This window comes from Ascidiella aspersa, chromosome 7 (assembly GCF_963924565.1).
Source record: "Ascidiella aspersa chromosome 7, kaAscAspe10.2, whole genome shotgun sequence".
Taxonomy (NCBI): domain Eukaryota; kingdom Metazoa; phylum Chordata; class Ascidiacea; order Phlebobranchia; family Ascidiidae; genus Ascidiella; species Ascidiella aspersa.
In genome coordinates, this window is record NC_139453.1 from 10348287 (window position 1) to 10363591 (window position 15305).

General features: G+C 35.0%; 3 protein-coding genes across 3 annotated transcripts; all 3 read right to left on the minus strand.

The window, feature by feature from the left end:
- Positions 1–975: 975 nt before the first annotated feature.
- Positions 976–3075, minus strand: LOC146137671 (uncharacterized). The gene is made up of 2 exons (XM_083394156.1): positions 2632–3075; positions 976–1442 (listed from the first exon to the last, which is right to left on the minus strand). Exons 1-2 carry the CDS (start codon positions 2961–2963, stop codon positions 1373–1375), a joined length of 402 nt encoding a protein of 133 aa, XP_083250282.1. The 5' UTR covers positions 2964–3075; the 3' UTR covers positions 976–1372.
- Positions 3076–5769: 2694 nt separating this feature from the next.
- Positions 5770–12339, minus strand: LOC146137672 (uncharacterized). Its single transcript, XM_083393533.1, has 9 exons — positions 11935–12339; positions 11711–11801; positions 11208–11341; positions 10322–10486; positions 9773–9955; positions 8619–8840; positions 7709–7810; positions 7075–7233; positions 5770–6602 (listed from the first exon to the last, which is right to left on the minus strand). The coding sequence occupies exons 1-9, from the start codon at positions 12028–12030 to the stop codon at positions 6471–6473; spliced, it is 1284 nt and encodes a 427-aa protein (XP_083249659.1). The 5' UTR covers positions 12031–12339; the 3' UTR covers positions 5770–6470.
- LOC146137673 (uncharacterized) lies at positions 12104–14957 on the minus strand. The gene is made up of 2 exons (XM_083393534.1): positions 14757–14957; positions 12104–12978 (listed from the first exon to the last, which is right to left on the minus strand). Exons 1-2 carry the CDS (start codon positions 14905–14907, stop codon positions 12374–12376), a joined length of 756 nt encoding a protein of 251 aa, XP_083249660.1. The 5' UTR covers positions 14908–14957; the 3' UTR covers positions 12104–12373.
- Positions 14958–15305: the final 348 nt, after the last annotated feature.

Consider the following 15305-nt stretch of genomic DNA (forward strand, 5'->3'; position numbering starts at 1 on the left):
TTCCAATATTGTATCAGAAACAATGGGGGACGAATATGGAGAATTAGTTATGTTTACGCTAAAGATTAAAAAAAGACTTCCACTGCACATTCATCCCTTACTTCACTTTTAATATCTTTTATTCGGTAAAAACGAAAAAAAAGTTTGACTTTTTGCGGCGATCTGCTCCGACCGACAAACGCCGCGCGAACAGAAGAAAGGGCGTCAAACGAAGCCAAATATATATAAGAGACGCAGGATTATTTCTCATGTTTCTTTAACCAGATGTTTTGTTTTCGCAAGCCACTAAAGCTCAGCAGAGACCTGATTCGTTCCATATTGAACAGTTTTACTGCTGTAAATTGGCAGCGACTTGACGCGGTTTTAGGCGCTTTACTGGAACTGCCCGAAAAAATCGTAATTTTACTGACGCAACACTGATTGGATATTTCCTCCAACCCGTTATTAACACTCCTTTATCATACCTTGTTGTTTAATAAAATTGTTTAGGACTATACATAGTGTTAATATAAGAAAATAACCAACACAACCTGGTCAACGTCGTGTATCTTATCTTACTATAGCTGAAATATAAAAATTGATATAACGCTTTTTTCTATTGGAGTAGAATCAGTTAGGTACCTATACTAAGTTTTAGGAGGGGTGACATAAAAACATCATCCGTAAGACTTTTGTAAGTTACCCGTTGGAATGTCATCAGACATAAAACACACTTGGACATTGCAATAAGGTATATTTTATTAAACTAGTGCAGTTGGTAAATCTGTTGTTTATTATGTTTTCATGTCTTTAAACTTTAGAACTTGTCTAAAACATTTTATATGTGCGTAACTCTCGCCTAAACGTACAACAACATTTGAGTTGAGTATAGAAACTTAAAGAGCTATGCTACTGCTTTTGCTTCAAATTTAATTTTTTTTAAAAGGTCCAATTTTAATAAGAATTATCTGGTTTGCTTAGTGGGTCATCAGATAGTTCGATATGTATAGTTATTTATTTAGAACTGCAAACAAAATGCAATAGGCTACAGTGCTAAACGTTCATAGAAGTGGCAAATATGTCTTGAAGTTTGAAATATAATCGCCAATCTGTTTCTCTGCGATTTTGCATAGGCCAGATTTGATTAGAATGACCAACCAGTTTGATTATATAGCATAAAATAAAAATAGATTGTGGTCCTTGCGCATGAGTCCTCCGTTGGTATTTCTATATAAATGAAAATCAAAACTCCTCTTGCAGGGTTATTCGTAGAATAAATTTTCGATAAAATCCCCAACAGCACAAGAGTATAAACAATAAAAATTAAAAGTACAGTAACGACTATATGCGTCGCGAAGACATAAACAGGCAATCTTCCACCATTCATAAGTATTCACAATTCCTCTTTACCGACCAATTTTCTGTTGCACAGAGCATGGTCACAGCATTCCATCTTGCAATTGCTGCGAGCAGAAAGGTAATTAAGGTACTCAATATTTTTACATATATATTTTTTTAATATTTTCATGACTGATTTCAAATAAAAAATATCCCCACAGTTTTTAGCTGACAATTTAAAAGGCCTGTCTTACGTTAAGTTTTGCTGGTTTTTCAGCAACACTGGGATAAAAAAAAATTAACAGGTTTGGAAATACTTAGCTTATGACACAAATTGATAAAAAATGTTATTGTATATTGTTTAATTGAGATCTTAAAATTAAATTGTTATTTAGTTGACAATTTAAACCAGCAAAACAACATCTGCGCAATACAAAGCATATAACGACCATAAATTTATATCCATCCAGCAAAAGGAAGTAATTGTATTATTGAGAAAATATTACAACCGATTGCCTACTCGGCAAAAATAAACAATTATAGACAAGGGGTTGCTAAACAGTTGGATACCAAGAACCTTATTCAAACTTATGTGTTAATACGCAAAAAGCCACGTCATACATGCGATTAGAAATAATTGTCACCGTATATCTTTCTTACTCAATTACAAATAGCTTTGCTTGACCAGATTTTTGTAAATGCTTGCACAGCAGCAATACTACTGTTTTGACTGGGATTTGTTAAAACATCAAACTGTCATCAAGCCGCTCAAACCATAGTAATATATACTAACCTGTTAGTAATAAATATTATATTTACATAGTAATATATACTAAACCCATCTAAAAAGTTGATGTTACTTACGTAGACCTGTATAAATTGATGACCTGAGAAAATGACCGAGTTAGCCAAATTCAACTAATGTCAGTTTAGAGTAAAACATTAATATAAGAAAAAAACTATGAGTAGCATGAAACTTGGTAAACAGATGGGTGTGGTGGCCCATGACTGCCATTCTGTTTTTTTTTTCAATTTAACAAAAAAAAAAAAAATTAAAAAAACAATTTTTTTTTTTTTTTTTTTCAATTTTTTTTATTTTATTTATTTATATTTTTTTTAAAAAAAATTTTTTTTTTTTTTATTTTGATTTTTTTTTAATTTTTTTTTTTTTTTTTGTTTAATTGAAAAAAAACAGGATGGCAGTCATGGGCCACCATACTGTATACGACTCGAAAGCCGCCGGTTGTTCATTCCAGAACCCATAACAATGGCAGACATCTCGGCAAACACAAATGCCAATATATTACAACTTACTCTATCCCAACCAGGGTCACGCCTGCTTCATCCAGTTTGCTTTTAAAGTTGTTTCGTACAATGTCGAGCGCCAGTTGTTTACAGTCGCTCTGACACTGAACTGAATTTGCACACTGTGCAAAATTCACGTTAACCGAATAGTTGAAGTAGTAGCTGACCGTTGCGGAGCCCTCAATACGCACACAGCGCTCGCCAGGTTCACAATCCACCTCGCTCCACTTGTTGTCACGGTACAGGCTAGAATCGATCTCGTAACCAGCACGGCAGCGTAGCCCTGTGACCACAGGTGCACATAATAAGGCAAAACAAGCGAGCCAGGTAGTTAGATACATTTCTTCTACGCTTACTCTTAAACGATGTTGAAATCTAACAGAAATAACAAATCTGCAACCGTTATAAACACTAAACACGGATCTGTTGATTATCTTCAGTAGAAAGAATGAATCTTTTATCTATTATTTGGGCCACTCTCTTTCTACTGAATGCAACCGTTATGTTCGGCCAACAAAAAAGCGGGGGTTTTTGCACACACAAACGACATGTAGGCGTATAATATAGCCTACACAGTCGCTCACTCGTAACACGTATAGTTTATAGATACTATAATTTTAGTATGTTTTTAATGCATCTTGTTTGCTGTTAATATGAGTCAGATATATATCGCTGTTAACATCATCACACATTTGGAAGGTGCTTGCTCTTTCAGCTATAAACTATAGTAAACAATAACAAAGTGAGATAGCTCATTGATTGCCAATGATTCCCTTCGTACGCATAGATTGGTTTTTAATGCGGACCTGTTACCAACTTTTTCAATGCGATTAATACTCTAATAAAACCATTGCTCTGATAAAATCAGAAAGCAGGTATTCGGTTTAACTCGTTCAAGAAATAAAAATAAAAAGTGTTTTTAGATTTTTTTTATATGATTGACTCTATCCAGATGTCCACTGAAACAGCTTTTCACAAAAATATCAGCTACAATAGAGCAAAACTATCTTCCAAAACAATCCTAAAATACAGGATGTGATACTGTCGTATGGTTTCACAACAATAGTCTTTGTAGGGCTTTTGCATATAAAATCCAGCACTTTTAATTATAAAGCTTGTTGCCAGCGTTTCCGACTCGAACAACCATTCAGCGTTTGTTCCTCTATCATGCATAAATACTCCTTTTTCAAAAAGCTTACTACAGCTGTTTAGAAAACATATGAGAACATTGTAGACGCAAAATCATCAGTGGTTCCCAACTTTGGGGTCACCAGGGCTTGTCTGGGTGGTCGCCGTGTAATATGAAAAAATATTTATAAAGAAAAAATAAAACAATCAAATATTAAAAAAGTTATAAATATAAGAAGCAAAATGACCTGTCTATCTAACAATTTAGTGTTGTTGACCCAACCGTCAGGGGATGATACCTAAACTGTATTTTCCTTTTTTTACGCACATAAATTAAAACAAACACCTCTCCAACCTAAAACTTTAACAAAATCAACGAAATCTGGTGTTCTTAGGATTACTTTTTAATAATTAGAAGAAATTTTATGACGTCACGTTTTGACGTCACTTTAAGACAATGGAAATAGAAACGGTGACTATTATTTGACTTTTAAAATGTCTGGCTGTAATACATCAACATTCTGGATCGCGTTATGTATTCGAAAACTTAAACTTAAAAATGGGTCGCGCTAACAAAAAGGTTGTCAGCCACAGCGTTTATGTACAGCAACTAAGAGACGAACTTGAAATCGCCATATATATAACAAGCAGGTTTACCCAATCGGTTTAGCCTTCACGCGTTCAGAGAGCATAAAAACCAACGAAGCGAAGCGGCAACCGTTAGACCCTTTAACCTTTCTTCCGTGGTTTACCTTTAATAACTAATAATAACTTTGTATACTTCACAAAGTAAAACAAAACTAAAAATTAGTTTTTTAGTACAGTAAAATAGGCTACATTCGTCTTACGATTTAAATTTACAGCACGATTTCGCATTGGCCCAGATAACTCATTACCTCCCGTTTAAAGCATAAAAGAATCAAAAAATATTCTGTTAAACTTATGACATGCACTAATCCTGACCTGTAATCTCTATAGTAATACTTTTCGTATATGTTGTCATCTGTTGTACAGGATATTCTAGCTTTAAACCAGTATACACTATATAGCCGGCCGTTCACGAGTACTAGGTTAGACGGTTTTAAACGGGTCAAATTACCGTGTTGAATCACCCTTAGACATTCTTTGATGGGCAACTGACCTGACTATACGGTAATTCAATTCTCATTGTAGGAATGTCTAACAAGTGCGGTACACCGATGGTAAGGAAGACAGACCATGGTAATCATAAAAAGGATCTTTGCCACAGAGCTATATTTATTCCAAACTATCGCTGAAACAGCCACTCCAACAAAGTGGGTGGCGCAAAGTTGTTATCAAATATAAATATGGGTATTTTTATTTTTATTCGGTTTTTTTTTTGTGCTAAAACCTTATCGCAAAGAATAAAAAAATTACTACGGACCGACAAGGTTAGTCCATATCAGTGTTTGTCTACCCATAGATCGTGTCCCGAAATTGGGTCGTCATTTGATTTGATTGGGTTGCCTACTGCAGCAGTTAACATGGTTTAGATTTATTGAGATTGGTTCTGATTTAGATTACTCCAATACCTGACAAAGTTGCGCAACCAATAGTAAGGCGTTTTTTATGCGGTACTAAAATTGGGTAGCAGCACTTTATTGCAGTTACTGCATCTATGTAGGTAATTTGTTAAATGCAAGCAAATTTTTCGTTTCATTTTTTTAATTATTGCTTCTGCTTAATATTAGTAACCACAATATCTACAGACTGTTGGGCCATTGCCAAGAAAAAAAAGGGGCAGTTAATATTTCATTGAAAAAATGGACAAATGTTTCTAATTTTGAGATAACAAAATTGTCTTCTGAGCAGTATTTTAAACCCTTTTCAAACATCCAAACACTGTCCTTTTCAAACATCCAGACACTGTCTTTTTCAAACATCCAGACACTGTCAGTTAAATTTTAATTTTCTTGGTGTGTCTGGACAGGACAGGCCTTTAGCCCTCAAATCCTCTTTTAAAAAAAGTTTATTTCCCAAGCTCTTTTTGTTGGGGAATTTATTTATTGTATACCATTGCACATTAAATAACAGTTAACAAATATGAACTAAAATACATAAATTTAGAATTTTTGTCTAAATGAAATAATTAAGTGCACAAGAAAACCAAAACAAACTCGTCTGTATATCACAAAACTTATAAAACGTAATCAGTATTAGAAAAAACGAACAAAACATATAAATTCTTAGTTTAAAGATAATTATCAAATAACAAGAACAGATTACTTTTAGTACCAATTTTCATAAAAAATATTAGGGTAAACAAGTAATACATTAATTACAGGCAAATATATAAAACAAATACCAAAGAAGGTATACAGACTACAATTTAACTACAGCCTTGTCGCAAATTCCGACTTTTTGAGTTTTTTTGTTTAAGTAATCATTTAAGCAACCATTCCTGTTCGTCTCAGACAGGGGTCGGAAACCTTTTATCTAAAGTGAGTCATAAAAGTTTACAATATTTTTCTGGGAAAGCAATAATAAAATAGTAAACTTTTTTTTTTCCTTGTAAGCTTTTAGATTAGCCTATTAGCACGATTGTTACGAATCCATCTATTGTTTTGCTTAATTGTGTTACGTTATTAAGATGCTAATTAAAAAGTACCAGCTTAGATTATACCAGAGAGCCAGATGCCATCATCAAAAGAGCCATATATGGCTCGCGAGGCATAGGTTTCCGACCTCTGGTCGAAGAGCTACTCCCAGTCGTCGTCCGCGTTTACGTGCAGTGTCTTTCCCTCTAGACGAGATCGTTCGGCGGCAAAGCAGATGCGGTGACTGGCTAAAGACGCGTCGATGCCCGTTTTGATAAGGTCGTGGTTGTTGGTCTACATGAAAGAAGGTCGATATTGACTTTAGTAGGTTGCTTTAGGGAATTTGCAATTTATTTGACAACTGGCAAGAAAACAATAGAAAAGTTCAGGATTTCTAGGAATTATCTTTTTGCTAGGATGTTTTTAACAGCTGACGCGGCCAGTATTGATTTACATGTAGGTTGCAACACGAGCTACGTGATTTTACCAACAAAACAGTTGGCAAACATCAAATACTGCACTTTGGAGGATAAAGTTTGGAGGTTGCAGTAAGGCGTATTAAGAATATAGAAGCCCATACTAAAACAAGTATCATTTTGAACGTTTCGGAAATAATAAATAACCCGAAAATAAATAAAGAGTTATTCGAAAGGTTCAAAACGATACCTACTTCTGTAAGGGCTTTGATATTCTTACTACGTAAATTTTGTACTTTTCGAAATTTAATCTGATAAGGATTTCTGTCTACTCCAATGTACTTTCGAACCTGCATAGCTTCGACAAAGGTCTCCATCAGAGCAAAGTCGGCGCCGTCGTGGCCCGAGGGTGTCGCAGTTTCTTTGGATCTGCAGTCGTACGACGTTACTTTCCGTGTCAAGAAGTCGAAGTGGTGAACTGTGCGGTCGCCGTGGTATGTGATCTCGCCCTGCGTATAACACATAATACTCTTCGCGTACTGACATAAGCTAGCACGTTTATTGAGCGTTAAAGCAACGAGAAGTATCTTTCTTGGAGAAAGAAACCATATTATGGAGAACCGATATTTTAAGAAAAAACGATCGTATTTCCTATCTTTGGGGAAAATAAGGTGGACGCTAACTGTACAAACAGGCTTCGTGTATATTTTTCTAAAAACGTAATAAGGAAACCCTGTAAATAGACCCAAATAAATTTAAACGAAACAGTGGTTGACAACATTTTTATAAAAAACACTTTATTTTCAAAATTTTAAAGGTCACAATATACTAGAAGTCGTTCACAGAAATAATAAGGACTGTATGGCGAATACAATGGTGATTTTAAGTGATCTACAACAGTTCTGTCGAAACTCCTTTAAAAGGCATAAGAAGTTAAATCACCGAAGGTGATTTCCATTATTTAATACGGCGTTTTATTATTACCTTTGTTCCGTACACCATTGTGGATCGACAGCACACTTTCTGGGAGAAGGCGACCATCGTAAAGGAAGCCGTTTTGCCGTTTTCAAACTCCATGTTGACAACCTGCGCGTGAAGATGCAAAAATTGTAATTTGATTTGGAAAGGATTTCGTAAAAAAAACGAAATATATAAAACATTGGTTGTCGATACAAAGACCAAATTAAAAAACTACAGGTTAATTCTTTGGGGGCAAATTTCAGTTATTATAATAATGAATATTTACTCGGCAATTCTCTTTTTTGTTTGCTAAGCATTAACTTATAAAATATTTTAAACAGACGGGGATGTAATTCAAAGCCTTCGTAATAACCATGGTAGAAAGACATAAAAATAACTCAACTCAACATGCTATGACTTAAATTTACACTGCTAAGGCTGTACTCAAAGACAAAACAGGAAAAAACTTGACAGGCGTATTGCGCGATATGACATCATCTCAACAATGCTGCACATTATACCAAGTGTGTGGTAGCGCGAAAGATTTGGGCCGCTAAATTGAATGTTCTGAAGCAGTGTTTCGTAATCTTTTCTATGGCACGCCCTTACTTTCATATAATATATACGCACAATCGTGAAGGTGTGGCATATATTAGGAATACCAATTTAGTTGAAAAAATGCTATTAATATCCAACAAAAGTGGTATTTATTTTATAAAAATGATGCCGTTTTGTTGGTTGATGTTTTTCACTTAAACTGGTATTATTTGGTTTTGGGTCATCATGTATTCTTTTACTTAAATTTTGGCTATCCTTTTTTGCCACCTTAGTTTTATTTAAAGTGTTTCTACTTTGCTTAGACAGGAATTAATAAAAAGGTTCAGACTTATTTGTTTAACCAGAATTTATATACATAATAAAGTCTGGTATATACTTGATTGTCGCACACGTCGTTGTCGCATTCGTAAACACATCTTCCGTAAGGTCCAGTCCTTAGTTTTTCCTCCAGCATCCCGATGTCCTCAACGTCCGTCACCACGGAAACAGGCCAACGGAAGTGACCAGCCTTTGCCCGGTCAAGGTACAACTTCACGGCGGAGTAGGGGCAAGACTGTTCAACCGAGCAATCCAAACAGCGACTGGCCGCACCTTTAGGCTGTTGATAAAAAGCATGACCGTAAGTGGTTTGCCTTATTCTTGGTGGAGGGTTCAACTAACCAACTTGAACAAATAACTATCTCAGTGGTTCCGAAACTTTTTTGGCTTGTGGCACACTAAAATATCGTAAATATTTCGCGACACTCTTTTAACAGAACAACAATAGAGTCATCTTAAAGTCGCCCCTAACACACAACAAACAATATGTAATGTAAATGTCTCAATATTGTGAATTTGTAATAAGGAGTGAGTATTTAAGTCTAAAATGCTTGTGTATATGCGGATTGGTAATACAAATTACTTATTTTTCGAAATTACAAAAAGTTTTGCGGCACACTTGACAATCTCTCAAGGCACACTGGTGTGCCTCGGCACACAGTTTGTGAATCACTGATCTATGTAATATTTATTATCAGAAAACAATACCAAAAATAGGAAAATGTCTCGAAACAATTATGGTCATAATGTCCTAAACTAGTGTTTCTGTTACCTATGGGCGCACCTTTGAAAATGCGGTGGTGCACTGGGCGAGCGAATTTGATTCGGCATAGCGTTTTTTTACTTAAATTGCTTATTTTTTATTGCATCCGCTAAACAGTTGCATACTGTGGCAAGATAAGTGAGATAAGGGATTTCACATAAGTGGCAAAGCAAAACTCAATTAAGGGAATGGTGATAAGCAGTTTGCAAAGCTTTTAACAAAGTAATTTGTCGCAATTATTGGATTTAAATTGTTGCCCAATATTACTAGTTGTACAATGTACAGCATGGCTGTGCTTTATAAAATTGTAGGATTGTTTTTTTTTGCACAGCAGAATTACTGATTTTTTTGCGGTGGGTTTTGCTCAAAAACAGGGAAGAGCTATAAAATGTATTTTTTTTATTGCTGTGTATTTTTTTTATTGCACCAATTAACTACAGTCTACAAACCTTATTTTGAGGTTTGAAGTGATTTAGGGATCCAAATGAGGAAACGCTTTTGCACTTCTCCTGTATCCAAGAACAGATAAGGTCAATGTCGTGGCACGATTTGGCAAGCAATGAGAAAGAACTCTCTGCTGTGTTCCTCCAGTTTCCACGTACATAAGAGTGTGCAAAGTGATCGAAACCAACCTGCAGAAAATAAATTTTAATAATAAATGTGGTGGAATATGAATGTACACATACATGTTTACCTAAGCTAAACTTTGGCAAAAAATAAGTTATTTCGACCTTGGATATTATATATATGGTTATCGGCGAACAATTTTTATAATAGCTAACATTTTCGCTACTTAGTTTAAAGTTACGTAGTTAACGATCAATATTTAAAAAAATAAAAGACATGTTGTTGCAAATACCAAGTGATTTTTTAAATTAAATCTTAGAGGAAAATTATTATAAAGGCTTTTCATGAAAACTGTAATCCAACTTTTGGAAATAAACATATGTTTATATTGAATGCTGAAAAGTATATATATACAATAAAAAAGTACTAACTGGTTCCAGGTGCTGTATTGTGACAAGTTCGCCAATCACGCCGGAATCAATTAGTTCCTTTATCTTGATGTTAGGTGGATAGTAGCGCAAGACATGACAGACACAAACCAAGACATTGTGCTTTTTGCAAGCATTAAATATTTCCAAACAATCTGAATCAGTTGTCTACAAACAAAAAATCAATTTTTACGACTAGACAAACATTTAAATATAATAAGAGTCAAATATAAGAGCCGGGAAAAACACAATGCACCACCTAGCTCCTAATGTGCCAAATTTTGACCCTGTTTCCACAAAAAAACATGATAGAAACCATTAACTATGCATTTATTTATTTGCAAACCATATGAATTTTCTGCAAGATGGAAGAATTGGTGGCAGTTTCATTACATGACAGACACCATTTTGAACATAAGAAAACTCTCCATGGACAGTTTAGTGTTTTAAATGATGTTCGGAGAAAATGACGTAACAAAATAGTGGTTTGCAAAACTGTTTATTTTGGTTTAACCTGCAAAAAAAATCTGGTGCAAAATATAGACTTAACCTGTTGATTTTGTAACACTGGCAAATTAAAAAATATTATTTAACTCTTTGCAGCAACAAATTGTCTCTTTAGGAAAAATTACACTCCAGAAATTTTCAGGCTTTCAAGAACATATATATATATATGAGAAGTGTGAAAATCACCACAAGGTTTTTGTGAAATGGATTTTTGGAAAAAAAATCAAACAATTAAATTTTTTTGAAATAATTAATTACACCTACTTTTTGGTCGCCAAATCGCTGGCATTCTGCCATGGCGATATATGGCATAGATAAAATTGGGTGTTAGTAAACAGTATATTTATGCACATATATTGGATTTGTGTTAAACATTTCTTACCGCCATAGGTTTTTCCAATTGGATATGGTAGCCTTGTTTAATAAAAGCCAAAGCAACTTCTTTGTGAAACTTATCAGGAGTACAAACACACACAAAATCTGCAAATTTCTTTCTGCTAGCTAGTTCTTTCCAATCTACACACATAAAAAGTTTAGTCATTTTATGGTCACTTATAATTATACAATTTATTTCCGCAAATAAAATTATGTTTCTATTGTAAAGTAGTTCATGGTAAAGTGTTTTGATGCACACATTAATTATTTTAAAAAGCAAACACACAAAAGTATGTGCATGGAAATAAAACTGTTATGTGTAAAGAAGTAAAGAAACACAATGCTTAATAAACAAACACAACTCTAACTTAAATTACTTCGCGTAAAAAATAATATGAAATTAAATCTGCTGAAAAGAATGACCAAAAATTATTTCACTCAATCACTGATTATAGTTTTGTATAAATTCCAATATAAAAAAAACATGAAAAATTAATGAAATAAAAATACCTTTACAAACCATGTCATCAGATAATGCAAATCTTTTTCCAAAATTTTCCCGGGCCCTATCTGATGGGTCAGCCACCGCCAAAACTTTCAGCTGAAATCAACAAAAATGTCAATATTGAAAAACAGTTACACAATAAATAATGTTAGATCAGTTTATCATCATAATTATGTACCATATCCGATTTTGGAATTAATAAATATTCAATCAACAAAATATTCTTTACCCTATCTGGAAAATATCTTGCAAAGTTTGAATAGGCCATTCCACGTTGACCAGCCCCAATTACAATACATGTTGCTTGTTTTCTCGACTTATCCATGTTTGTTTTGATCCAAAAACTTTTAAATTAAGAATAAAGTTGAACAAAGAGTTTAAAAGCTGGACACGTCAACCTATATTAACAAAATTAAAACAATTACATTATAAGGATATAACAAAATCTAGGCACAATGGACAGCCTGTTAAGAAACACAGTGGAAAAAAACAAGATAAAAAAACAAGGTAAGAACAGAGTGTGATGAAAAACTGAGTATTACATATTGAGAAACACAAGTTGGCAAAATAGATGTAAAATATATAATCTCACACATTTTGAGACATCAAAGAAAATAAATAGAAAGAAAAACAACAGTAGAAGAAAACAAAAAAATCCTTTAGATTACTCAAAAAGGGCTAGTGTCTACTGATAATCTAGACGACAAATTTGAAATCTTTGCTTCATACAAGACATTTGCAATCTTGTATTTTGCCAATGCCAAAGTACCAGGGTCTGTTATCAGCTTCAACTCTGTTGCAATATGCGTCGCATAAATGTTTGACGAATCGCCAGCACTCTGCAACTTAAAGAGTATGTCCTTCATCAGATGAGACACATCCTGCAGATTGGTGACAAGGCTACTCAGGTGTTCAACATCATTGTTGGTAAAATTGGATTCTGGAGACTTTGGAACATACTCCAGCATTCTTTCACTTCCATTGAACGGACTGTCGAGTGAGACAGAGGCACTATTGCTTGGCAGACTGGGTCGGTATTCTTCTGCGCTTTTTTCTGAAGTCAAATCGCACCTATCAGTGGGCGAGTAGACTGAGGTGGGGCTAATGTCGGCTGGTAGTGTGATCACTGGGTCAAGAAACGCCATGGAATCCATAAAAAGCCAGCGTTTAGCAAGGCAGCGCGATGGCTTTCCTGTCAAAAAGGAGCTATCTTGGGTGCGGTTCCTTTCATAAATGGTCTTCGCCTTGAACCAAGCTTCTGTCGCTTCTTCAGCTGAAGAACAAAATAAATTAAATAAACAAACAACACATCTAAGGTGAATTTGCTATTGTTTCATGGCGATTCTTTATGCAAGTGCTTCCTAAACATTTTTAGTTTTGTTCACCCCTAGCATCTATCTCCAGATTTCATTAATCCTTGTCTCATGATATGATAAAACTACCTCGTCTATATATAACAGCACAAAATGACTTGGCTGTTTCGCAAGCTATCATCCATTTTTGACGGCTCAGTCACCCCTGCAAAAATTTTATTCACCCTGGGGTGAACCATTCAACTGATAAACAAGCACTGCTTTATGCTACCAGGACAAAAAGAATATGTTGTAAAATTAACTGAATTAGGCAAACACAACCATCCGGCTTTGAAATATTAGGCTTTCACAAAATGCAGACTTTGAGGGATTATTATGTTTCCTAGGACCTAGATCAGGGATGGCAAACCTTTTCATCGCGCGGGTCACAAACACGCATTAATCCTTACAAAATGCGCAAGTGGGTCATATATTTATTTATTTGCTAATTTTATGCGAAACTCTGATGTGCGGTATTTTAAGCGTTATTGTCTGGTTTGGTAATTCAAGGTATTGGCTGATTTCCAAATTGGGATACCCACAAATAGTAAGAAGCTAAATAGTTAACAAATGCTGCAGATTTTTTTATGGGATTACAGGAGTTCAGCAGAGAGCTTTTTCAGCATGGTTTTTATTGGCATAACCAGGGTTTTTAGAACTTTTAGTCTGCGAACTCTTAATTTCCCTTAAAGCGGTGGTCGGCAAACTTTTTTTGTCGCGGAAAGACAACTGGGTCATTAAAAATTTGTGGTGGGTCACTTTGTGACCCGCGGGACAGTGGTTCGCCATCCCTGACCTAGATGCTACCAATAATTATTTTAAAACTCACAGGGGCACTGGTCTAGAATCCTACCACATTTTTCATCCCAGGGATGATATACTTATATTGCGAACATTATTTGGGTTAAGGTGCAAGTTAGCACTTGAGTTTGTCGAGTAATATTATTTATTTTATTCCCCATATTTACTTACTTCTTGCAATTTCAATTTTGACATTTGAGGTGTTAGCTGATTTAAAGCATTAGCTAACCCGCATATTGTGTTTTGTGTTATTACTTTCTCAGTACCAAATCGAAAGAGAAAGAGCCTGAAAAAGTGGTAAGATTGGTTCACGCTAGGCATGTCTGGCATTAACGTAAAACTTTTCTTAAAAACTCTTTCGGAAGCGGAAAGTTGAAATATTTCAACTTTAACACCTTCGGTTTAACACTGGCAACTAGGGTTCCTCTTCAACCCAGATTGTTTCACTCCCGGGAAACGGAAGTAAAAAATGAAAATTCCTGGGAATCGCAACGAAAAACATTATACCTATAATTATCTCATTATTATGCTCAAAATTACTTAATATTAGCTCCAAACATTTAATTAAGCACATTTATGTTCTTTAGTATTGCTTCTGCAATCTTACAAGAACTTCTCGTATTAAAGGCTTCGCCGTTATTTGTTTTTATTTTAAAAACATGCATGCAGGGTGCATTTTTATTGGTAAAAATAAAATTCCTGAGATTCGGGATCGTTAATTCGCGATAAAAATCCCGGGAATTTCCCGTCGAAACATTCCCGGAAAGGAACCCTACTGGCAATACGTTACTGGACGACGCTAGCGTTTGTCGCCGGAAAAAAAACGCGTATAATGCGACCCGACCTGTAGGATTCTAGACCAGCGCCCCTACAGGTAAAAGCAGCTAAACCGACTCACGTGTGACGCAAAGTGCTCGTGCAACGTTTTGCCATTGCTTGGCACGCAAAGGGGAACTGCTGAAGATAGAAAGGCGACTGTCCCATAGCGCCGGTCGCTTTCTCACTTCGTTCACCAACATCAACTGAAATTCCATCTTTTCTTCCGTCATATTTGTAGCAATAGATTTAGGCAGCTGCCGTTAGCTCTCAGAAAACTAAAACCTCGTATTGAGATGTCAGAAAAAAAAACTCCAAAGCAACTCGCCCTTACAGTTTCCGCGAAAAGCTTGTTATTGTTTTTCTTCGTGGATACTTGAACGACTGCACGCATGGTTGCATTTTTTAATAGATTTGATTTCGCCTAAAAGATTATTGGCCGCAAATAATTGTTTTTTTTAACCGCGGATACGGTTAATCGACGATCTATGGAACTATTAATTACAAAAAGTTTTTACCGCATAAGCATTTGATCGTATTTAAAAAACCTGAACTCGTTTTTTTTGTTACTACGTGAAAGTTGCATTTTCACACAACGTGTCTGTCCAAAGAGATTATAATATAATCTCTT

Coding starts and splice junctions, on each gene's coding strand:
- LOC146137672 (XM_083393533.1), bottom strand. CDS start 12,030: ATGGATAAGTCGAGAAAACAAGCAACATGTATTGTAATTGGGGCTGGT. Junction 11,342..11,710: donor TGATGACATGGTTTGTAAAG/GTATTTTTATTT, acceptor TTATGTGTGTAG/ATTGGAAAGAACTAGCTAGC. Junction 7,811..8,618: donor ACGACGTGTGCGACAATCAA/GTATATACCAGA, acceptor CTTCACGCGCAG/GTTGTCAACATGGAGTTTGA.
- LOC146137673 (XM_083393534.1), bottom strand. CDS start 14,907: ATGACGGAAGAAAAGATGGAATTTCAGTTGATGTTGGTGAACGAAGTG. Junction 12,979..14,756: donor ACGAGCACTTTGCGTCACAC/GTGAGTCGGTTT, acceptor TTTGTTCTTCAG/CTGAAGAAGCGACAGAAGCT.
- LOC146137671 (XM_083394156.1), bottom strand. CDS start 2,963: ATGTATCTAACTACCTGGCTCGCTTGTTTTGCCTTATTATGTGCACCT. Junction 1,443..2,631: donor GTGACCCTGGTTGGGATAGA/GTAAGTTGTAAT, acceptor TTCTGCTCGCAG/CAATTGCAAGATGGAATGCT.